At 40.2% G+C, this 25842-nt stretch overlaps 1 protein-coding gene across 1 annotated transcript in view; it reads left to right on the forward strand.

The window, feature by feature from the left end:
* The window catches only part of ADCY2 (adenylate cyclase 2), a gene marked incomplete at both ends in the record, with an annotated part of 216402 nt that overhangs the window by 53019 nt on the left and 137541 nt on the right, over positions 1–25842 (forward strand). The window contains one exon of the mRNA XM_084279914.1: positions 14715–14876. Within this exon, the coding sequence (XP_084136040.1) occupies positions 14715–14876 (162 nt within the window). The remainder of the gene's footprint in view (positions 1–14714; positions 14877–25842) is intronic.

The raw sequence follows: 25842 nt of genomic DNA on the forward strand, positions 1-25842 counted from the left end.
AAAATAGTGGCATTGTAAAATTTGGAAATAGGTTACCTATCAATGGATTTGAATGTCCGGTGTATTAGAATCAGTTGTTCTATGTCATCTGTTTGGCATTTTGATGCAGCTGTACTTCTTTCATTTATGTCCTTAGCATGAATAAAAAAACCTAAACAGATGTGAATTATGATTCCTGATGCAAGGGAATAAATTAAAGAAACAAGTATCTTCATAGGCACTCCAAGCACCTGGAAGACCTTCAGAGGGATAGCTGTTGCTCATGGATTTCTGAAGTCATTGGTTCATACTTGTCATCAGAAGACAGCTCTTCCATGCAAACATCTTCTGACCCAGTTTCTGAGCATTCTGTGTAGCTTCACACTTCCTTTTACATACCCTGGAGTTAGTACAGAGTACTGTGAGAGCGTGGTTCAGTATCTCTTTTTTAAGGATGACCACTTTTGCCTGTTACCTATCAATCATCCATAACACCACCCAGGTTAAAATAATTGCAAAGTCAGTAATTTATTTACAAAATAGAAAAATAGAAAGCTACACACTGGCAAATGTTTTTGAGATTGGAGACAAGTAAAGGAAGATCACAGTTATGTTTAGCTATCCTCAGATCAACTCCAAAGCTGCTCTCGTTCTCTCTGGTTGTTTGCATCATCCATCTAATCGTGTGGCTGGGCATCATGTTCTTATGCACAGGAAACCTGTTCTTACGCAAACTCTAAATTTTTATTCATGGAACAGAAACTTGATCTGGACGTGTATGTTTCCTTTGTACCCAGTCTGGCCGATGGTTCTGTTCAGATTCACATAATTACTCTTTTCTCCTTTCGTGTCTGGATAAAGCCATTCCTATCTGATGTCAGGAGACAGTTATTAAATGCCCTGGCATTGGACTGTTGAAAGACCCAGTGTCGTGTTAAATTATTAACCTACACATTGCCAGCCTAGTGTGATGTGAAACACTGCCCTTCACCAGCCAGGGCAGAGTTCATGCTCTGCACATAGTCATTGTGGTCTTTCTAAGTGGTATGTTACAGCTGTACCTTGTCAGTCTGGCTTCATCCAGGCATTTAGATGGAATTAATACCTGTGGCTTACTGATTTAGATTGGACACAGTGATAAAGAGTCACTTTGCTATGGCTAACTTTTAACCTGCCACTGCAATAGTGGGACACAGTTGGCATGGTGATGGGTTGAAGCAAGACTATATCCTGTGGCTCCCAAGCAGTTCTCTAATTTCCATCTGAGAAAGCACAAAGGCAGATGAGACATTTTTCCCTGACCTGAATAAAGCTTTCTTCATGCTGGGTGTTGTAACGTTCCTCTGTACCAGTGATCAGGCAGCCAAAACTATGCAGAGAGAAGGAATGAGGCAGCTTAGTTTGTGTAAGAATATACATTAGCAGAGATTTCTGGATGATGGTAGTGTGTTAGTCCTCTGTATAGGCTGGCTGGGAAAGGTGCAGAAAATGCAGGATGCAGGACCTATGTTAATTTAAACCTTAGCTTTTTTCTTTGGCTTATTTAAATGCTCAGGCCTTTGACTTGAGTGCAATAGTAGCTTTTTTTCACTTCAGCTGGCGCGGAGGTGGTGTGAAGTCCAGCTGTTTCTGAAGTGCAAAGTGTATTTTTTTCATTTCCTTTGTTAGCACTAAATCAGATCAGCAGTGACTTTGGATTCATTCATACTCAGCCAGTCTCCTTAGAATATATATTGAGAATATACTCTTATGACTGTATTCTTTTACAGGCCATGCATGGTTTCCACTGATTTCTATAGCATGATCCACAAATATTTATTAAGAGGTAGCATGTAGCCATATCAGTTACTGTGGATGTCGGTGTGTTGCTATGTGTTTTCATCTATTTCTGTGCATGTGAACAATCAGATACCAAAAAGAACCCCCAAAACCCCACATCACTACTGCATTGTTGTAATGACTGCAAGGAGCATGTTTGTACTTTTTGCTTCAGTTGGATTGTCTCTTTCATTACTGAACTCCCAGTGATATCAGGGAATTCTTGCCTTTATTTTCCAGCAATTTTTTCATGGGCAAAGTTGTGTGACTCTGTTAAGTGAGACTGTGGCATAATTATTGATAATGCAAATGTTACGTTCTACTATAACAAAGAAATACTGAAAAGCAGTTCAGGTTTTTATGTTATATTTCTCTGTTTAAAGCTTTTCTTTTAATTAACTCATCACTGAGCACATTCAGATTTGGTAGACAGCAATAATTCAAGATTTTTGCCTATTACGTGAAGTAATATGAACTTTGTGTATCTTTGAAACTAGTCAGGAGGTTGAACTGGATGACCTCCAGAGGTCCTTTCCAACCTAAAATCCTTTGCAGCCCAGAAAGCCAACCATATCTTGGGCTGGATCAAAAACAGCATCAAAGGGGGAAGATGATTCTGCCCCTCTACTCCACTGTTACGAGCCCCCACCTGGAGTACTGCATCCAGCTCTGGAGTCTCCAGTACAAGAAAAGCATGGAGGTATTGGAATGAGTCCAGAGGAGGGCCACAAAGATGATCAGAGAGCTAGATTTGAACTAGTTGATCTTTAAAATTCCTTCCAATCCAATCTATGATTATATCAAGTAGAGAAATATGAACATTTCATTTTTTATCCTGATAAATGTTCCTGCAATAGGTGGTATGCAATGCCTAGACAAATTTCCCTGTTAAAAGGTGCTATTTTGATTCCTGGTAAGTTGTGACTTGTTTTCTGGGATGTTGAGTATGTTGTTAGTTCCTTTGGGGACTCAAACTTCCATACAATTTGTTCCAGTGTAAAGTTTTGAGGAGAAGAAGCTTTGTGGTATGAAAAGGAAGGTGTGAAACTATAAAGCACAGTATTTTTCAGCAAGCAACGGCTGAAACTTGCTGCAAAATAACATGTAAATTAGGTGTCGACTAGTTTCAATATTTGCAACAGAGTGATGATTTATGAAACTCCATGCTTTTTAAAGCAGACTGGAATAACTGGGATTAATTTAGTCTAAAACATTTAACTAAACGTACAGCTATATAATGAATTTCTTTGTAATTAGAAGATAGCTACAACTAAGAGTTGCATGTGAAATCAGATCACTAGTCCATGTGTATCTGTGCCTATATCATTCATTAAATCAATAAATACTTTGTAAAAAATAATTACAATATTTAGAATGTGAAGGACTCTCTATTTAAAGTCAGGATTATTAAGATTGTTAATACCATCCAGCCTAAAGATATGGTCATCTAGTACTCTCCGTTGCAAAAGTGCTTTAAATTTTACATAATGTTGTTTTAAATACAGATGTTTCATTGAAGTAATATCAGTTTATAATTATTTACTTATATATAGAAATGATGAGGATTGTATTTTTCATTTCAAAGTGAAGTGTGTGTGTTTCTCTGTGTGTGATTTATCTGAGAATTTCTTGGTAACAAAGACATTATCTGTATTATCATTTTTTGATAATTGCTATACTTGTGAGTCAAAAAAATAAAATCCACAAAAATCTCTGGAGAGCAAAACCCAGCTGCATTATGACAAGGTTTGGGTTTTGGAGGAAAAGTAGCTCATTGTGAAAAACCTTGGCTGAGAAAAGCATTTGACCTTGAACAGTACACAGCAGGCAATCAGAAAAGTTTAGGATGACAGTGCTAACGGTGAATCTGCTTAGCTGTCAGGTTAAATTCGAACCTTAATGTAATTTCTGTGTAACTTCTCTCCAGTTTAATCTTCTTTTCTTCTTTCACTATTTTTGTAAAAAAGGCCAAATCTCTAAGAGACCTTCTTTTCAAGTTGAGGTCTACCTACATTATCTACCAGGAAATTATTTTATCCACACCTTTTTCTTGAGTTGCCATTGCAATTAAATCCCTATAAGAGAATTAACTTCTTTGATCTGTATCCATAAATCTAGTAAGGATTACTGCTTCTCAGAAAGGCTGTTTGAAAAATGGGGCAGTGGGAAACAAAGGTATGAATACCCTCTCCTTTTTGTTTTGCTTGGGCGGGGAGCTTGTGAGTAAATTACGTGTAATTTTTAAGTGTACACTATTGATCTGGGCAAAGGAGATCCAAGTTTCCTTTGTTTAAGCTCCTCACTGGTCTAATTTTTTCTGGTCATTTTCTGGTCATTCTGACACTTGGCCACAGCAAACGTCAGCTCACCAGGAGTGTTGCTCTCTGCTGACCCTTGTGCTTCTCAAGGAAAGGAGGCCTCCTACTCTCTAGGAGAAGTGGCAGTTCTTCTCAGTGTCATCATCATCATGTTTGATAGTAGACAAGGTCAGGATGAGGTCAGCCTGCCTTCCCTGGGGAAGTTGCTGGGTTACTGAGAGCTGTACCCTGGTTACTTCTTGCTCTCTGAAACACCTTGTGCACCTCAACATGCAGAGCTGCAGTTACTCTGCTGAGCCATACTACATTTTTGCTTCTCACCATGACCCTTCCTTTTCTCTTCTTCACTTTGAAGCATTGCTCTTGGTGGGTTCTTTGGTAACCACAGTCACAGAGGTTTCCAGGGCTTCCAGATGTGTTGTTAAGGCTACTCTTATGGATGCAAGATTCCCATGGGTCATTATGTCAGAGGCATACATACATCAGGGTTTTGGGTGGTACTTGTCTTCTACACAAGAAAGAGCCTTGCCAACAGATTGAGGGAGGTGATGTTTCCTCATTACTCAGCACTGGTGATGCCAGATCTGGAGTGCTGGGTCTGGTACAGGGCTCCTCAGCACGAGAGAAATACAGACTTACAGGAGCAAGTCCAGTGAAGAGCCACAAAGATGACTGAGGCACTGGGACACCTTTCATTTGAGCAGAGGCTGAGAGGTCTGTGAGTCTTCAGCCTGGAGAAGCGAAGGCTTGGGAATACATTATCTTTGTGGGGGTCTGGGTTTTGGGTTTTTCTTAAAATGAGAAGGATAGAATTGCATGAGCCGTTCAAGAAATACACACACCATGGATCTATATGATGTCATCATGACGCTTGATTCCCTATTTTCTCCTAATAATTGCTGCCCTTTTACTTGCCTTTTCAACCACTGCTGTAATTTTTTCAAAGAGCAGTTCACAGCAACTCTTTATCTTCCTGATAGTGACTGAGGTGAGGCCTGCTTTCCTAAGTGTTCAGATGAAGTCGTTTCCCCTGCGCCTGCTATTTTGCATTTTATCAATGCTGGATTTCATCTACTCTTTTAGGGCACAGGCAATAGTTTGAGGCATTTCTGCAACTTCTTCCATGTATTGTTGCTTTTGAATGCCCTGAATAATACCAAAACGCAATCAAACGTTGCCACATCGCTATTCTGCTCCTTTCTAAAAAAGCGTTCAGGAAGACATTCAATAAATTCTCTGTGTCCTCCAACAAAGAACCTTCAGCTTAAAAATTGACCATTTATTTGCTATTTTTCACTTCCTATTTTTACCTTTTACCAATCCAATTTGCATCCAGTTCTCAAACTGTCCTGGTGTCTGGGATGTACTGAAAATCAACATATGTAATCCAGAGCTCTTACAAGATGCTTGAGCATAGCCTATTGAACCCGCTGTTTAAATATGTGTCTCAACATTACTGTCTGTGGTACTGTTGAGCTAGTGTTTTGAAGCAGAAAACTCTACTATGATTGTTCTTTAGCATAATGTAAATATATCCTTTAGCCTTTCCCTTAATAGTGAACAGACATTTTTATTTGATGGTCCTGCTTTTCTTTCATTATAATTAACAGTTTTACATTCTTTTATCATAATTGATCAGAATCACTGTTAAGACTTCTTTCATGCCTAACATGTAGATAAACCTCCTTGGATCTCCAGAAATCTAGTGTATTCATCTTCTGCTCTTACCAGCTTATAATTCTGATTTAAACTAATTGCTGTCATGGCTCATATTTTCTGTGTATGTGCAAGCACGCATATTTTAGCATGTATTTTCACATCAGTTCTAGTCAGCTTAGGTTTTTATGCAATTTATGCTTCTTCCCCAGTTGGATATGTTTCTTCATTTTTAAGGCAACTTTGAAAATGTTTTCAATGTATGTTCTCATTAGATTCCTTTTAAATTTGAGGCACAAGTGCTTTGGTGTTGTAAAACCAGCTCCCTAGAAGTCCAAGTGAAGGTATTTTTTTATCGCTCCAGACTATTTACATATACTGTGTAATCATTTGGAACTCTTTCGATTTTCCACTTTTAAAATACATTCATTTAATTGCAGTCATCTGTAGAAGTGTGTGCTGCTGTGTAGTGTGGTTCTGACGAGGATGCAGAATGGGCTTAGCCAGAGTTAAATATGTCTGCTTTTACTTGTACTGTAGCATGGGAAGACAAGGCTTTGGTTTCAACAACGCGCTGTCATCCCTTTACCCCTGACTGTAGATTAACACACACCCCCCCATTTAATTTGAAGAAAAATTAATGAGGGAGCATTAAAGAGAGTATCAGCTGGCCCTTTTAGAGAAAATGCTAGCTGCCATGATCGGGAATTATTCCCCATTTACAGGGAAGAGTAGCAAGGATGAAAGATGTGTTCTCTATCTCCAGTGCTTTTCCCTTGTTTCACCACTGAAAAAAACAAAGGAACAGCTTATTGTCATCTGATCTAGTTACTCACACCACTGCAAACACATGCCATTGTTGGGCTATACTGTGCTTTATGAAGTTGCCGTTCTGCTTGCTGGGACCTATCAGTGCTGTAACACAGCAAGTTTGTCCTCCTGACAGATTAGACTGTACTGTGGCTGAAACAAGGCAGATACAGGAGAAAGAGGAGAATTATGAGAATTAAGAGAGGAAGAGAATGATAGTACAAGTGGTAGTTATGGCATGAGCCAATTTTTTCTTTTCTCAATGTTTTCAGGAAGAATCTCAAAGATGCTGCAGATGATGGTAGCTTAGTCCCCTCTTTCTACAGCAGGAAGGACCAAAAATTTCTGTAGATCATTTGGTCTCTGCTGATTGTCCGTGGGTCATTACTTCCAGGTCATATATCTCTTTAACTGATCCAATTCAGTGAAAGAAAAGATTCTGTGACACAGAAAGCAATCCTACAGTAGACAGTAAAAATCAGATTATACCTTAATTGTTTCAAATGTGAATTTTCCTTCCCTTTCTGGAGTCTTTCATCTTTTTGTCATATTAATCGTTGGCATTAGCAGCACATTTGAGGCTCCCTTATTGCACAGTTATCTTAAAATACCCATTTTCCTGCAGTCAACTTGCTTTATCCTATCCTATTTTGCTAATAGTTGTGGTTGATTTTTTGGTAGAGGCAATAATGAATGCTTGTTTCTTGATGATATTTAAACACAGACCTCTGCACAAAAGAAAGGGATTATTAATTTGAGAGGTCTCCATGATCAAGAACAAGTCAGGATTTACAGTGTTGTTTACTACCTCTATGATAATAATTGGGGAAAAAATCTGTTTGGTAAAAATGAGTGAAATAATATTTTAATGGGAACATAATTTTGTGGAGTAAATCACCAGCAAATTCTTCCTTTTTGTTTTTAATTCCTGAGGTTTATGATATATGCAACACTTGAGAAATACTGGTTTTATATAAATGAAAACTTAGCTTTGTGTTTATTTTATCCTGTGGTTGCTGAAAGATTAAATTTCCCTCCAACTAGTATATAATTCTATAATGCTTTCTGTTCATAGTCTGCTTGGACATCTGGTTCATCTGAATTACCCTGCTTTATTTTAAAGTCAGGGAGGATACTGTGTCATAACTGCTTTTTTTCTTTGTCTTCTCTCCTCTCTTATCTTGTCTCTCTTCTCCCTTTTCCCTCCTGTTCCTTTCCCTACCCTTTCTTCTTCTCTTCTTTCTTTACTTTTTTACCTTCAAAATTCCTAATATAAGAACACAAGAAGCTTCCTCCAGGGTCAGACCATGGTCCATCTAGCACACTTCTGTCCCCAAGAACAGCAAGAAAAGCTGTTATTAAAAGACAGCACACAGGCTCGATCACTTTTTATGCTCTGTGCCCTTCACACCTTGCCAGCCTTCACTGCCGTGTTAGCAATGTCAGAGAATACATCCCTGCCCTGTCTTTTTATTGGTGGTTTATGGACAAGGTGCCCATAAATTCGTTTAATGTCTTTTTGAACCCACTAGTACATTATGACCTCCTGTGGCATCAAGTTCAAGTCACTTATCTGCTAGGTAAAGATGTACTTTACATCTGTTTTAAATCAGCCTTCTCCTAGTTTCATTCGGTGTCCTTTTGTTCTAGTGTTGCAGGGTTTGATGATCGACAGCTCTACCTTCACCCTACCCAATGCTTTTATAGTTTAAGCCTTTTTTTAGATGACTCACTACAGAAGTTGATTTTAGCACTCAATGAATTTTTTTGCTTATGTGGGTAGCATATTTTGTTCTTCAAACATGTGCTGGCTTTTGAAGGTCTGAGTCTGAAGCGTTGGGACTTGGGACAAGGAGAATGGCAGAGACCTTTATGTATTTGCAACCTTTACTCTGCCTACAGAATTTTTTAGCATATAGTTTATAACTTGCATCCTTCTGACACCTCAATACATACATTTTATTAAATCCTGCATGCAGTATTTGTGACTACTTTCCAAGGTCATGCCAGTTATGTTATGAAACCCGGTTATTGACTTAGAAAAACTAAGGTATCTTCTTTTCTGCTATTATGTACATAGACAACATTTGAAATCAGTAGCTGAAATCCAAGTGTCTTTCCAAGGGGAAATTTTTCAATTACCTAGTGAATTTTTACTCCTTTTAGTGAGTAAGAAGGAGGTTGATCTTGAAAAACCTCTGAAAGTGATCTTGTAGCATATTGGCCCACTTAGTGTGAGTATTTGTAGCCTAAGAGTGTAATTATGGGAACAGAATCTTTTCTGATTACACAGGGCAAAGGTAGCACTGTATTCCCAGGGGTTTTCCTGTCATTGCATTTGTGTATAAGATGTTTTCCCAAAGAATTACAGATACTTTATTAGCTGTTGCCTCATGAGGGTTGTGTCTAAAGCAGTGCTTTCCCTTAACTCATCCTGAAAAAGCACATTCCGACTTGCATGCCCCCTTCACTGCCAAGGTGTCGTACTTCTCAAGGGGAAATTCTGGTCAGAGTAACATTAACTAGAATGTTTTTTGCATATGTCAACCCAGTTATGATTAGCCATTCAACACAGTCTTAAAAAGGCGGTCTAGCTGGGAAAGCGTGAGTCATTGTTGGAACACTGTTTGTATAACATGAATGATCTGTATCTTTTTTGTGCAGTTGTTGTGAAAAGCAACATCCCCTGTAGTACCCTATATGCTAGGCAAGGCACTTTTAAAGTGTAAACTATGTTAAAACACTCTACTCCAGATACCCTTCAGAATGGTGAAAACACTCAGAGTAGAAACTGGAGACATAGGGAGATGCCGTTTCTGAGAATGGGTTGGGTCCATGGGCTTCAAAACTGGCTTGGGTCCACCAGTTGCATCCACTGCAGCTTCCGCAGTCACAGTCCAAACCAGTGACCTTTCCAAAAGCAACGTCTGTGAACCCCCAAGTGTTACCAACATACCAGTTCTCCTAGATCACTCTGACCATTACAGGTCAGAGTCTGAAGCACCCAGCATACAACTGGAGATGCTGGGGCAAAAATGCCATATGTCAAAGCATTCAGAATGGACTCGATTTAAAGAAGGAATCCCTTCTCTGTGATGTACATCCAAAATCTTTCAGTTTTGCAAGATACATAACTCTGCTTACCTATAGTTTTATGATGTGTTCAGTGACAAGAATGAGTATTTGTGAGTGATCACAATCATCAGTGATCTCCCACACTGTGTTGTCATTATGCTGTTAGATGTCCAAGTCTCTCTAATTGCATCACTACAGCAATCTGTATGGGAACTTTCACTGCCCTTCTGAAAGTAGCTGCACAGAATCTGAAGAGAACATACTCTGGTGTATATCATAGGCAGCCACACTATGGCAGCTCATCGTGCTTTAAATCACTGTGGGAAATAACTGCTTACGGACTCCATGAAAATGGAGCACTGTTAAGTGTGGAAGAAGAGATACACAAAGCAGCAAACACAGAGTTCGCTAAGCTCTGATGGTCAGGGTGATGGATAAGAGTCCTGGATACCCCTCAATCAAAGTAGGAAAATCACATACTTCTCTTCTGCAGACACAGCACTCGAGGTGCGGCCTCACCAGTGGCCCTGTACTCTCCATTGGTGAGGCCACATCTTGAGTGCGGTGTCCAGTTCTGGGCTCCTGACTACAAGGACATGAAGGTCCTTGAGTGTGTTCAGAGAAGGGCGACGACGCTGGTGAAGAGGTAAAAGGGCAAGTATTTTGAGGAGTGGCTGAGGGAGCTGGGGATGTTTAGTCTGGAGAAGAGGACGCTGAGGGGAGACCTTGTCACCACCTACAATAACCTGACAGGATGTTGTAGAGAGGTGGGCAATGGTCTCTTTGGCCAAGTGACAGGAGATAGGACAAGGGGAAATGGCAAAAAGCTGCACCAGGGCAGGTTCAGATTAAATGTTAGGAAAAAATTCTTCACTGAAAGACTTGTTGGGATGTGGAACAGGCTGCCCAGGGAGGTTGTTGAGTCACCATCCCTGGATGTGTTTAAAAGATGGATAGATGAGGTACTTAGGGGTATGGTTTAGTAGAGGACAGGAGCAGTTGGACTAGATGATCTTAAAGGTCTTTTCCAATCTTGTGATTCGGAGATTCTGTAATTCTCTCTAGGATGTTACAGCGGTGTTAACCAAAAGTCAATTCTACATGCCATGCCATCAATACCAAAAGACTCCCCATCTGCAGGGTATGGGTAATATAAGCTTATTGGAAAAGTCTCAGAGAATCTCATTCCTAAAGCAATCGAAGTTCAGATCAGGACAAAAAGTGTGTTTCGACTAGGCAGTCGTAGTGATGACTCACATCAAAGATTGCTTCCAAAACAGTTTCAAAACAGCGACGGGCTTTGTGCTTATGGCACACTTTGGTGGAACAGGCTGCTTTTAATAGTGTCAAAAATAGTGTGCTGTAAATAATACTGTGTTTACTGACAGGTACACACACCGAGTCCAGACACACAGTGACGCGCATTAGCACCTCTTGCAGTGTGGATAGAGAGGTCCCTTCAGAGATTGGCATCACTGCTTTTTAATGTTTGTATCAGCAATATTCTGCTAATTCTTACATGAAGATCAGGAAGAGTGAAGTGCTGCTGTTCATTCTGCAGTGTGACTCGAGTCCCTGAAGTCTGTCTCCTTTTCCTATCTGAAGAAACACCCTACCTAGGAGCCTCTGAGTATCGTCTCCTACAGTATCAAACTTGAATGCAGTCATAGTTTGAAATAATGTTGGAAGGCCCCAAGCCTTACATACTATGTATGTGTGCTATCAGGATGAAGAGCAGACGCATCTTATTTCAGGGTACTTGGGGAGAATATTCTTGAACGAAGGTGAAATAAAAAAAGAACCTGTGTGATAAACAGTTCTCAAGTCCTTGGGTCATTACACTATTTCCTGTGTGCATTTTGGCTGAGAGTTTCTGTCTTGGCGTAACTGATCCTCTCCTGTTTTGCAACTGCATTATCAGACCCAAATTTCAACAGACAATTGTGATTGTCAGGTTAATTTGTTACCAGGTTTTCTTTCGCACAGTTCCAGTCCAACTCAGCCTGTTTGATGTTGAGTAATGGAGAATTTGAGGCTTTAATATGTAGTGTCAAGAGGGGTTGAAAATTCAAAGAACTGTATTTGCAGTTGTGGAAGGTTGATGTTCTCTATTTATTTTAACCAATGAAAGTAGTGAGGTAACTTAAAGAGAGAATACTTGTTTACAGTAGCAATACAAATTTGGAGTTGATATAGCTGTATACCACTAGGAGCATTGCAATATAACAACATATTTTTTATGTGCTTAGTAGATTGGTTATAAACTGAAACCATATTCAAGCACAGAGAATATGCAAGTCTATTTTTTCAGACAAGACAGTTAGAGAAAGATATTTTTTTATTTTCTAATCATAAAATTTTCACAAATATGTAAATGCTATCTTCCCTATTCATCAATTAGAAAGCTAGACTTAGAAACAACAAAACATTCTTTTCATGAAAAGTCACTGTGATTGAAGGCATTTTAAATCCTTCTTCCAGAACTAGGGCCCTGGATTCTTCTTCCAACTGCTTTTTACTGGAAACTTGTTTTAGGAAGCTAGTCTTACCTGCTGGTAAGGTGTTTTGCCTCTGGTGTCCATTCATCTTATGCCTATATTAGAGGAGTTTTCCTTTTCTAGTCCGCTGGAACTTTCTGCATTTTTTCCAGGTTTGGAGACTATCAATTAATTCTCTGAGTATCACAGTTGATTTTTACCCAACCAGGACAATTTTAAAACACTGTATCTACATAACCCTTGTCTTATCTAGACAAAGTTTATACACCCTTTTCTTTGCTGTTGGTTTTTACAGAATCATCATAGAATCATAGAATGGCATGGGTTGGAAGGGACCCCAAGGATCATACAGTTCCAACCCCCCTGCCACAGGCAGGGACACCAACCTCCAGGCCTGGAACTACACAAGGTTGCCCAGGGCCCCATCCAACCTGGACTTGAACAGTCCAGGGACAGGGCATCCACCACCTCTCTGGGCAGGCTGCTCCAGCACCCCACCACTCTCTCTGTAAAAAACTTCCCCCTAATGTCTAATCTAAACCTTCCTTCCTTTAGTTTTAATCCATTCCCCCTTGCCCTGCCATTCTCTACCCTTTTAAAAAGTTGAATCCCCTCCTGTTTGTATGTTCCCTTCAGGTACTGGAAGTCTGCAATGAGGTCCCCCTGCAGCCTTCTCCAGGCTGAACAAGCCCAGCTCCCCCAACCTCTCTTCGTAGGGGAGGTGCTCCAGCCCTCTAATCATCTTCGTGGCCCTCCTCTGAACCCTCTTCAACAGTTCTATATCTTGCTTGTATTGTGGGCCCCAGACCTGGACACAGTACTCCAAATGGGGCCTCATGAGGGCAGAGTAGAGAGGGACAATCACCTCCCTGTCCCTGCTGGCCACCCCTCTTCTGATGGAGCCCAGGATACCATTGGCCTTGTGAGCTGCAAGAGCACACTGCTGGCTCATGTTAAGTTTCTCATCCACCACAATCCCCAAATCCTTCTCAGCAGGGCTACTCTCAAGGAGCTCTTCTCCCAGTCTGTATCTATGTCTGGGATTCTTCAGGCCCAAGTGCAACATCTAACAACTAACATCTAACAATGTTTTGCTAACAGCTGATCACAGTTGAGACTTTTAGGGAGGACTGAAACTAAACAGATATCAAACACTTGTGTTTCCTTGTGCTATCAGCTGGCAGATTGGAAGAGTAAAGAAGCAAAGTTTCTTCTTTTCCTCATTGGTACTTTATTTCTTAGAATCTTTCGCATCCTTTGCTAGTCTGTTTTGTTTCATACCATTGAACTTTTTGACTCTGTGAGCATAAGGGGTTGTTGGAGAACATCAAAGAGAGTCTGAGTGATCAGGAAGGAGTTGGACTGATCTTAATGGAGGAATCAGAGAAAGGTGAGTGAAGAACAGATGTGGTCTTCCTTCTCCATCCATTCCAGTTCCAGAATGCTTCCACTGTCCTGCAAGTTTTGACTATGGAATTGTCACATGCATGTGAGGAAAACAAACTGACAGTGAGAGGAGTGAACGGCTAGTTATTATTGCTGATACCTCCTTGGGAGCTTTTCGAGTTAAATACTGTGTGCATACGACTGTCAGATGGTGAATAGGATTGTTAGCTAACTAAAACTGAGGGAGAGGCTTATGCAGGGATATTACTGTATGCTGACTGGCACATCTTCAGACTTAACTGCTTAACAGTGCAAAATCTGTGGCCTAGTTACTCAATGCTTCAATATGTGGTAGAGTTTGGAACATAAGCTTGCCATCAAATATATAACCTTTGGGAGCTATAGCGAAGGGATCCCTTTTGCTATTACTTGTTGGGCTGCGCATTTTGAGAGTCTGTTCCAAGAAGTTAGTGTGGATGCTCGAACTCTTTTGTAAGAAGCCAACATTAAAGTCTGCTTGTGAGTGTGATTGTCTGAAGTTAGTTTCACGTCCAAATGTGTTAGCTTAAAATGTGGTGTTTTAATAGAATCTGACATACATTGTGTAGATACACAGGAATTTTATAATCTCGTTTAACCAAAATGCTTGGCTGAACTTGGGATTTTTTGCATAATGTCATGTTATATTAAATCATGATTATTTAATGCTTCAAGATGAACAAAATCTCTCTGAATTGAAATTCTTTAGACTCTGATAAATTGTTTTGGTAATGCAGGGGCTTGGTAAATTGTTTTGTAGTGCAGTTCACAGTCAGAAACCACCAGTCCAGGGAGAATTGCACTATTGTAAACACTGTTAATAAAATTAAAATAAAAAAAAAATTGGAAATTAAATTTGAAAAGTTAAATAAATTATGGTACTCTGTAGTCCTTGAACCGTGAAATAGTATCCTGAAAGTGCACTTCTTAAATCAAATATGTTGCAAATTTTCCAACACTTTCCTAAATTATTTCTTCCTAAATCACTTTTCTGCAGTGGTTAGCAGTAATTTTCCTGTAAAAAATTTATGTGTAACGTTATGCTGAAGACAGTTCAAAATTAAATGCTACTTTTCCAATGTTATTAAAAAGTGAATTTGACATGCTTCTTTTTTTGTCTTGCTGTCTTGCACAGGTATCATTTTTCTTGTTCATTATTTTTGTGGTGTATACCATGCTGCCCTTCAACATGAGGGACGCTATAGTTGCCAGCGTCTTGACCTCTGCATCTCATACGATTGTGCTGAGCGTCTGTCTATCAGGTACAGCTGTTGTAAAGGAACACTTGGTTTGGCAGGTAGGTGCTTTGTGGAATTAATGATTAATTACACACCAGATAGCCTCGTAAATGAGCCAGGAATGCCCCAGTTGGTGCCTGGGAGTATAAACTTTATTCACTCTTGATTTCTGTATTGCTGCAGACTTAATTTACATGTAGTCACTTTCTAATAATGAGGTTGTCAGTAATGTTATGTCTCACTGAATCACATTCAAGTAGTAGAATCTACAGCCACGTAGTGCTTACCAATGTAAAAAAATAACTGCTCAAAAAATTATGTGATGCAGCTGTATTCTGGAAAATGCATTACTGCTCTGGTATGTAAAACACACTGCTTCTCACCTCATTAAAGCCTAACTTCCAAGACTGGGGATTCTTTCCAGGTATCAGTGTCATCTTTGACTCAAAAAAAGCATTGTTCCTTTTAAATACCCTGAGGTCTACTGGGTTCAGGATCTGTGGTGAAATCATTTCCTTCTCCAAACCAGCTGTAGGGCTTGTCCTCCTTCTGTAATTCTCAGCTATCTATAGGAATTTTGCAGCCTCCTCCTGGTTGGGCCCCCTGATTGAAGGGCACTCTCTGGCTCCAGACTCTGTGACATTTAGGGAACCCATCTGTGTTTGCAGTTGGGTCTTGGCTTGTAAATCAACTTTGATACTTTACTACTTGGCATACTGAAGATTCATGATGTTTAAAAATCTAAATATTAGGAGTTGTTCTTCCTTACTGTTTTGCAGAAGATCTTTCAAATGGTGAAATGTTGCAGTTTTTGTTGTAGCACCATGATGATCCAGCTGTCATTGATAGACATATGTATTCTTAAGGGAAAAAAAAATTAGATTTCATTTTAAAAAGCAAGTACACGGGATTTTAAAAAAACATAGTTATGTAATTTTAGGAAATTATTTTAACTTTTGCATCAAATTGACACTGAAGATTTAAAGTAAGTACATTTTTATGAACATACCAGTGGAACAATAAAGAACAGACAACAATAGAGAACAGACATCCTATTTATTATGACTAGCATGAAGAATAATTTCTACTTGCCTTCTAAGATACCTGAACCTTATTTTCAACAACACTGTGCCTCAAAGTATAGCTTCAAAATTGCAGTGATTTTACGGAAGTTGTGTCTTGTAAGTATTCAGGAAAATACATTTTATTTCCAGATATGGCTGCAGATCCATGTTATGTAGATTGTTGAAATTGAATTTCCCATGAACAAAATATGTTCTAAGATGTAGTTCTCTGTAGAAATTTTAAATGATGAGATAGGTGGGTTTGCTTTTCTCAAGCCGACTTGGGTTAGTTGTGTGGTTTGTGCAGTGGTTACCAGGTTGTGCTGTATGTTAAGAAAGGACTGTGGTCATCTGCAGTCAATACAGTATTCTAATAATTCAGTTATACAGCTATTGATAATTTTATTGGAACAAATCAGAGAGAATGTTAATCTTGGTTTTATGTCAACCATTCGCTTTTATTTTGGACATAGACATGATGCTGAAACAGTGTGAATGTTTGCCTCTCCTTCCTTAAAAGCATTTCGGGTTAAAGTTGCTGTTTGTAGAATTTATTTATTTTTTCTGCCTACCCTTCTAGACCATTAATATTTGTTACAGCTAAAACAACACTTTCAGAATACCTTGTATTTTTAGACATATCGTGTCTTCAGAATCAAAAGAAATAAATCATGGGCTGTGGTGTACAGTTATTGCCTTTCATCTCTTCTGTAGCTTCCTGTTTCATTCAGAAGTTGAAGTCTTTTTAAGCAATTTGTAAATTTGTTAATAGTATTTAATTCCCAGGATGTTATTAATTTTCTAGTCTGTTTTTGTAAAATGTATTAAAAGTTCTGAATAGTTTGGCAGTTACTGGAAGTACTGAGCACTCTGTGTTCTAATGAATGTGTGGAAGGGACTGAACGCCACTATCGCAGTTCATTTGCCCTATGTAGACTTTTAGATAACTATTGTTTATACTTTGGAATATAAGCAAAAAAGCTGTTTGGTTTGTGTTCTTTGATTTTGAAAATCGAGGCTGCAAATAAAGGATTAGATTAGAGGTACTGATTACACTGAAAGGAAAATAATGTTTGTCAATGCTATACCTCAAGTTGGTTTAGGATAAGTATGTATAATTAACAACAACAAAAAAAAAAGAAGAAAAAGAAAGAGCTGGAGTGTAGTTATTTAAAAGTGCCATTCTGTTGATTTGATTTTTTTTTGTTTTTAAATAACTGCATGTGTAACTGAGGTCTGGACTGAAGCGGCTTGGCACAGTTTCTAACACTAGACTAACATTTGAAAGACTAAAGAAACACATCCAGGGCTAAGTAGGGCAAGCGTAGCTTATTGAGCTACACTTACCTGTGACAAAAATACATTATTTTGATTTGTCTCAACAAAACAGAAGAACGCCCATAACACTGTTACCAGTGGATGGTGTATTTTTCTTTTAGAAATGATTTTTTTTTCTCCCTAGAAGACAGATAGGGAACCAGTAGTATGCACTTAAGAAGCAGAAAGAGAGTGGTGTTAAAAACATACCTAAAGGTAAGCATCAGAAATTATGGCAGATATACCATGTATATGTAGCAAATAACCTCCCTAGAGTACCTGCATCCCCTTTGTAACAACTTCTTACATATTAGAAAACTGATTAAATCTTCTCTGACTTTTCTGATCTCTTGGCTGAACAAACCCCATTATTTAGGTCTTTCTTGTTATATCAGCTCTCCTGACTTATAATGCTTTTGGTATCCATCTGCTACACCCTCTCCAATTTTTCAGCATCTTCCAGTAACACTGGTTAGTATACCATAGCATTTTGGAAGTTAATCATACCTTCAGTCTGTCAGTAGAGAAAAATCAATGTTCAGAATTATGTGATTATTTTGAGATTTGGCAAAGCCTGCCTTGCTGACTTTATCATTCCTTTTGTTGTCCTCTCTGCAGTTTTACACCCAAAATTGGCTTCAGTAAAGCTGAAAGGCTTAGCATGCCCTTGATTATACAGTGTTGGTTGCAGAGATACTGAGATAAGAGCCTTCTGCTGGGAAAAAGAATCCTTCAACACTCTTTCTGTTGGTTTTATGAGCTGACTCCTGTTTTACCTATGCATGTCTTCCAGGGAGGAGGGAATCCACCTCGGTTTAAAAATAGGCAATGGTGGAGATGATCTTCCACAAGCTTTCATATTTTTTTCCATGATGGTTGACTGTTAGTATAAAAATGCTGTTCTCCTTTCCAAGTAGGGATTTGTCTAGCCTTGTCAGCCAACCTTTGGATCTCATTTTTTTATCTGGTAGACTGACAGACCCATTGGTATCCATTTTCTGGTTTTCCCATGGGATTATTTGTAGTGTGTCATGAATTTACCTTAAAAAGTTTTTGTCAGTAAAATAAATGAGTTGCCTGCTTCTGCACGGGCTAAGCCTTTCATCACGTTCACAGTTCATCTTTGAGCCCTTACTTGTGCTTCATCAACATCTTTTGGACAACGTGGACATGAGCCTTAGAGGAACATGCCAGGAGCAGCTGCAGTGGCGCCAAATGCAAATACGGGGCTAGGCCTACAAAGGGGTTAGTGTGCTGCAGGGCTCAGCATGGAGACACAGACTCTACAGTAAAACACCCAGTTAGCTTCCCCTTGCACTTCTGTGGGGAGCTTAATGCACAGCTATGGGATCTGTTGCAGGGAGGAGGAGGAGGAAAAAAAAAAGAGTCCTGTGTTCCAGCCTCAGTTTATAAACCCTGGCTGTGTATCTATGGGGTTTTATTTCTGTTGACAGTTTCAATCCTAACCCTTACACGGCACACAGTCTGGAATTCAGGACTGTGCCCCCTCTTTCCAGCTGCCAAGCAGAGGATGTTGTTCCGTCTGCTCCTGGGAGCCTTGGGGTGGTCAGGGCTGCTGCAGGAGAACATGACTCGTGTTACGGCATTAAGGCATTTGGCTCAGAAGCCTTTAAGCAAGTTAACATCCCTTTCAGTTGTTGCTGGAATGGAAAGTGTTACACTGCCATCCCTTGCTATAAACACGTAAACTACTTCTCACCAAGCCAGAGCTGATTCTAATCAAATACTTGTGTTTTTTTCCTGCTCTGTTATCAACTGCCCAACCATTCTTATAACGAGTTGATACTATTGCTAGAGGTCACTTTGTTGGTGATAACCAAACCCGTTAATTATCTTATAAATTTCCATTTTTCTTGTTTTCCTATGTTATATATGGCTGCTGTGATATTTTATTTTAGTGCTTTAGAAATGTATTGTTTTATTCTCTCAACAAGCAAATTTGATGCTTTTGTAATCTTTTTTCACTGGCTCTAGCTAAATGTTTTCCCAGCTTTGGCTAAATCACCACAACCTGTCATTTTTGTTATTTTTTCTTTATTTTAAACTAGCATTCCTTACCTTTTTAGGTTTTGTTGGTTTGAATTTTATTTTTTTTTTAGCTCCTTGCAGCACTGTAGATGTGGTCCTTTAGAAGCACGAAATTGTAACTGGGAAGTATGTCACACCTGGACATTGGGGCTGAGGTTCTCCTGGAGAGGGGCAGGGACAGAGCGACTCTTCCTCTGAGTTCTTACTTTGGGTTCCTGCCTGCTTTTGTGCATCTGTGGCCCTCTGGGCTTGTGCATATGGGCTCATGGCTCCTGTGATCAGAGCCTGTGAGTAGCTGGGTGTTATTCAGCCTTTCCTCCCACTGTTGTCTCTCTGTGCTCCTGTGTGCATACGTGCATGTGTGTGCTCTGTGTGCAGCTTTTCATCACTTAACAATAATTACATTATTACTTCTATCAAGATTAACAAGAAGGTGCTTAGCATGTGTTTTACAATTTGTACGTAAGGGAAATCTCTAAAAGCACATACCATATCTAAGTGACCAATATTTCCATAGATCTAGCTGGCTTTCTCAGAGTTAATAGTGCTTCTTATGCTTCTGTGTCTCATCAGCTCCTAGAAAAAGATGTAATTGACAGTATCAGATGGTGGACCGGATTTTCAACGATGGGCACTTTTGATATGGCGTCCATAATATACATCTGTATGCTCTAATCAACATGCAGCATCTAGATATAGGCCCTTTTTTTACATCATTGATTTAAACTAATCTGTTAACTGAACATCTTTAGTGGGTGATGATGCTTATGTAAAAATATTTTATGTAATAGAGCTGCCTAATAGCAAAATACAAATAAAAAGCATAAGTTCACTGACTAATAAAAGATGAAAATGTGCAGCTCTAGGGCTTGAAGTAGAAGTTGGTTTGTGCTGTTATCATGCAGTACAAGCAAACATCATGTTTATTAAAAGAAAAGCTGGAAAGACCTGTCTTTAAGCGCGTTCATTACAGTCTAACCCCTGAGGCTGTATAGCTGCATCATGAAAGCTTAAGGCACATCGGAATTTTAGTAGGCTGAATAGCTAAAAGCTGTTGCTGTGGCTTGACTTTATCCTTCTTCCATGAATGCTTTATTTTGGAGGAGCTGGGGAATGGCTATTCATGAAGGTAAAGCAGCTTAAGCAGCTCTTTCTTCCTCCTGCCCAGTATTGTGAAACAAGTTGCTGGCATCCCTGCAGACAGGGCAGAGGGCAGCAACTCCTGCTGAAGGAGGGACACCGTATTTCTTGTCACAGCAGCTACTGATGTCCTGTCCCCCTCACCCCTTTTTCCCTTCGTTCCCCCTGCCTCAAGCAGCAGCCTGGCTCACCACGTTGCGCTGCTGCTGCAAACCAGTTTGAGACAGGAATGTTATGCCCTGCGTAGCACGATACAATAGGCATATTTTTAGCTATTGCACATGTTTCTTTGCCCTTGATTTTAAGGTTAAGTCTGGGCAGGTATTGAAATGGCAGCTGCTATGGGTTTGGGTTTTTTTAAAAATAACTTTTACAACCTGCAGGTATACTTTGGGTTTCCCTCCTTCTTCAAGACATTCTGCACAGTTTGGCTATGCTTATGAAGAGCCTGCTTGCCTACAAGAGTATAGATAGGAGGATGTATAATTGCATTTCATCGTATTCAAGTATTAACACGGAGGATGTGAACGTCTTCCAGAAAGTCCCTAAGGCTGCAAACAGAGGGCTTGCAATACTTAATACGATGGAAAATTCAGCAGAGGCTGAGCATTGTAATGCCATGGTGAAATGAAATCATGTGTGCAAATGGCCATGTGGTTTTTCAAAAGCAGCAGTTATTTGTGGCCCTACTCTCTCCCTCCTCCCCCCCCCCCCCCCCAAACCCCAGCATCGAAGAAATGCATAGAAAGTAGTTCTGGTGAGACATGTAGGAAATCATCAAAGCACAGAAGATAAATAATGAATGCTTCCTTTTTTTAAAATCATGGAAATCTCTCCAGTTACCACTGATTCTTAAGCTTTACTGAAAGGGCCAGATTCCCTTTTGTGTCCACTACATTGAAATTAATGATATCAACAGCAATGAATTTCACCTGTACATATTTGTTACTCTTACATGACTTCAGCTACATTTCTCATCCTAAAAATTGCAACTTTTGTTTTAATTGTTTTAATTAAAAAATAAAAACAAATACAAAACTGTTGAACAAATCCACAGTCCTTTAGTATATTAATGAAATTATACACTGTCTCTGTTAGAATACTCAATCGTAAGGCTGCTGTGCCTCAAAAAATGCTAAACAGTTAATCAGGTAGTTGGAAATTCCAGTTCTTCTAAACGGGAATGTAAAGCAGGCTTGTGTACCAGCCGAACCTTCCTCTCACTCATAACACTGCTGGACCACAACGGAATTCTCACTGTACAAATACCTTTTGCAATGCAGTTGTATTCCACATCCTTTTAAGGATAATATTAACGTGAATAACTTGCCAGTAAAAGGCTAAATCTATACATTCAAAATTCTGTAATACTGTCCTCCCAGGTATTTTTTTCTGGAGTAAAGAATCATTAATTCCTTCAGTCAAGTCAGTTTTGCTGTTTTCTTTCCATTTTCACAGACATTGCCTAGCCTTTTCTGTTACACAGTACCTTTATGGCTCAGTATTATTTATCAAATTTATTGTGAATTACTTTTCTTAGTGCAGCTGAAGCATAAAATTCTGAGCAAGATACTTGCTCTAGACATGATTCTTTGTCATTTTATGTACTCATAGAGCTATCATCTATCCCTACACGTTATTTTCAAGCCTTCAGAAAAAGAAAAATGCCTTTCACGATGAAGATGTGGATACATTTCCTCATCCTGTCAGTGACTCTTAGATCAGGAGCACAAACCCCTTTTGTTGCGTACAGAAGTCTTTGGTGAGTCAGAGTCCTGCTGAGATGCCACTCTCCTCAAATTACCGACACGCCAAAGTTGTGCTGGTTCAAGTTCCCATCTATTTGGAGGTACCCGCAATAGGATGTCATCTTTTTATTTGTCCTCTGAGCCCCTGCTGCCCCCAGATGCTGAGGTGCTGGTCAGGCAGGAGAAGTCATGCCTCTTTCAGTCACCTTTCAAAATTTTCACTCCAGTGCTTGCTCTCGGATGTCCTTGGCTATCCCTCACTTGCCTGATCCCACTTCCACCATACATCGGTCCTCAGTCTGTTTCAGTAAAGCTGCCTGGCTACAGCCTCCAAGTGCTGGTATTGTTGGCACTGTGGAAGCATGTGATGGAATTGGTAATGCTCCAAACCATGCAGGCAGAGGCCAGAAGTAAACAAGGTAACACAAAATTCAGCTGCACTTCTGGTTTTGTTTCTTCACCTTGGCAGCTGTAGCCACGCTGCTGATGGAGGTGCTGTCGCTCTGGAGTTGGGTGGCACAGTGGAGCTTGTGTTTACTTACCTACAGTCACACCCCTTCTGCCTTCCCCAAACAGGGTGGCCAGGTGTCAACTTTCTCCAAATAATACCTGATGTGTTCTGTCTCCTAAGGCATGTCAATGCTCTAGGAAAATCCTGGTTGACCCAAATCAAAATGTTTTGAGTAAGCAAGGTAGCAGCTGTACGGCAGCTTTCCAGTCTTGTTTGGTTTACCAGCAGAGACATGGCTGGTGCACATCATCTGCAAACCCTGAAGTAGTTCTTCCTAGGGATTGCACCTTTGGTTGTTGCACAGTGTATTCTTTCCCTTTCCAAGGTACATCTGTTACTGCCCACCCAGTGAACGGCATCAGTATTTGTTCTGTGTGGGCCTGAGCAGGAATCATCTCTCCCATGCCTCTCATTAGTTATGTATAATAAATCATGTCTGCCTGCTGTCAGTTTAGGCAGGTTCTGGGTATACAAAAGACTATATATATCCTGCATCTTGTCTCCAACGGTCACCTACTGGACTCAAATACCTGAGGAATGATCCTGGCAGATTTTTTTTGTGGTGCTGAAGTGGGAGACAGATGCCCTCAGCATCTATATAAACCTGACCCAGAAAAAATGTAGTCCTTGGTTCCTAAGCAAGAATAATTGGTTCCACAGATCATTTAAGTTCCATCCATGCAAAAGACGAGCTATTCAAGATCCCAGTGCCTGTCCTTCCTACAGTTGTTGGCAGCACCTGCTGCTTCAGAAGAGAATGGAAAGAACTTTAAAGTTCATCTGACCAATTTTAAACTGGAAGAAATTATTTTGTCCCATTTCCATGCAAATGAGCAGCTCAAGCTCTGAAGCATGAGATTTTGAGTTCCTCAACACAGACACACTCTTGTGTTTTAGAAGCCAAAATTGAGTTCTGCTCTGAAGAGGTTTTTTTGTTTGTTTGTTTAAAAGATTTCTAAGGGCCACCTTTGAATAATCTTCTTTGTCCTGACTGCTGTCTCACTCTGTATGGTCTTAGTTCAGCAATGGCTCTATCACAGCGACATTTATTCAGTCTATCCTCAGCAGGATCTGGCTGTCCTCTTTTCTAATATCATTTGCCATGCTTTGTCCTGAGACTTGCAGAGATGAGAACTTGCCCAGATTTTTTTTCAGACAGGAAAAGACTGTGTTCTGATGAGCATTTACTCCCATACTCGCTTCTAGTGAAACCGTTCAGATTATTCAAGGAGGTTTGCCACAGCATGTGGGAGAGACCTTCACGCTCTGAATGCAGATACAAGGTGTGCAATAACCCTGTTTCCTCTAGTGTGTAGGTGGTGAGATGGAGTTCCAGCTTCTGCCAGAGGTCTGTTGGGGCTTTGCAGTCTCTGAATGCTGACTGACTGTGGCTGACCTTTGCATACATGCACACGCACTCTCTCTGAGAGAGGCATTTTGGATGCTTATACACTGCTTGGCCTGTGAAAGACTCATTAAAATTTGTCCTAACATGCTGTTTAGGTCCACTCACTCACTCACCATGTTTAATTAATTTTGTAATGGCAAATCCACTCAGGTTGATTAAGATCCTTAGGGCTTGTCTTTGATTCCCTCCCCACCCCCTGTTTTTTAGTAAAATAAGCATAGGATAACACTTTTGAGTTCTTAAGAGAGCAGAAATAGTCGTGATGTAAAAAAAAAGAACATGCAGCAAAAGGGAAAAAGGGGAACAAGAAGAAACAGATGGAAATTACCCATGCAAAATGGTGATAAAAGCATAAATGCTAATAGGAGATGTGGAATGCTGAAAAATTAAAATGTAGATAATAAGGCATCTTTGATAACAGTCCAAGTGCTAAGTGATGCCACGCATTGTTTGCTCTAAGATTTTGCTTCATTCGCTATTCAGTCGTTGCCTTTTATTCCTGCTTTCCAGCAGTTTAGACAGTGAACATTTCCTTGAGTTTTTGACTTCCTCACCTCAGTTCAGTTTATTGATGCCGCGCTGATGACCTCTGAAGGCAGAGATGATTCCCTTTCTGCTATTATTGGTATTGACCACGTCACTTCAGAGTCTCTTGTACATGCTACACACGTAGTCCCCCAAATCATTATCCAGTTATTTTCTGTTGAGCTTCATTAGCTAAAAATATTCTTGAGTCAAAACCCAGGGATGCACGTGAGCAGAGCTGACCTGCCCAGGACAGTGGGGGAGCAAGCAGCAACCTTTGTAAACGTTCTGAATCCTCCCTGGACCTACCTGTGTCAACAGTCCTGGGCTTTGTCAGTCACCTTTGAACTCCTGTTCAGCTAAAATAGAGTGCAGATAATCACCCCACTTTGTGAAACCCTCAGCAGGGTCAGTGTTAAACCCAGTTCTGCATTTGAATTGCCTGGTATGGGCTTGGGATGTGTGGCTGATGCTGATGGGTCACAGGTGGCAAAGCTCTGTCACTTCGCCTCCTCTGGTGGGGTAGATCACAGTTAGGCAGCAGAAGGTGTGCTGGAGGGAGGTGTTGTGTTCAGCACTGCTGGAGTAGCCCCAGCAGTGACTCAAACCCTGCTCACTACTACTGAGCTGAGAAATTGTGGCAGCTGCACCCAGCCAGTCCTTGCTGGAAAAAGCAAGCCCCTACTTTCAAAAGGGATTTTAGTTTCCTTGTCACAACCTTCTGCTAATGTCCATGTCTCAACTTTCCAAACTCCACTGACTCTTACCAAATGGGATTAGCTGTCTTATAATATTTAAAAGCTGATCTCCAGAAGTGGAAAGGAGCAGGGAAACAATGACAAAGGAGCCTCATTAACCCAGTGGAGCAATTGGGGCATGCTGGCCCAGCGCTTTGTGGTCTCGGGAGAAACACCAGCTCTAGTGTCCAGGTGTGACAGTCGTCAACCAGAAGAGTCAATGAGAACAGGTCCCCAGCTCACCTTACAGAGTCACTGTACACAGGCTGTGGGTCTCATGATGGCAAACAAGGATAGAGCATTTTTGGATTATACAAGACTTACTATGGTGTGTTTAGAGGAAGAACTAAAGGTGAGGGAATGAAGGGATAATAGTAGTTTGGAGAAGGAACAAGTATGGGAAAACTGAAGGATAAGGTCATAAAAGAGTTGATTATGTGTTAAGAGGCTGATAGTCAGTACAGTTATCTGTCCCTACCCTTGCCTGACCCATGCTGTCTGTCCTGTCATCTTCTCAACTTCCATT

The sequence above is a fragment of the Gallinula chloropus genome (assembly GCF_964237585.1).
Source record: "Gallinula chloropus genome assembly, chromosome: 2".
Taxonomy (NCBI): Eukaryota; Metazoa; Chordata; class Aves; order Gruiformes; family Rallidae; genus Gallinula; species Gallinula chloropus.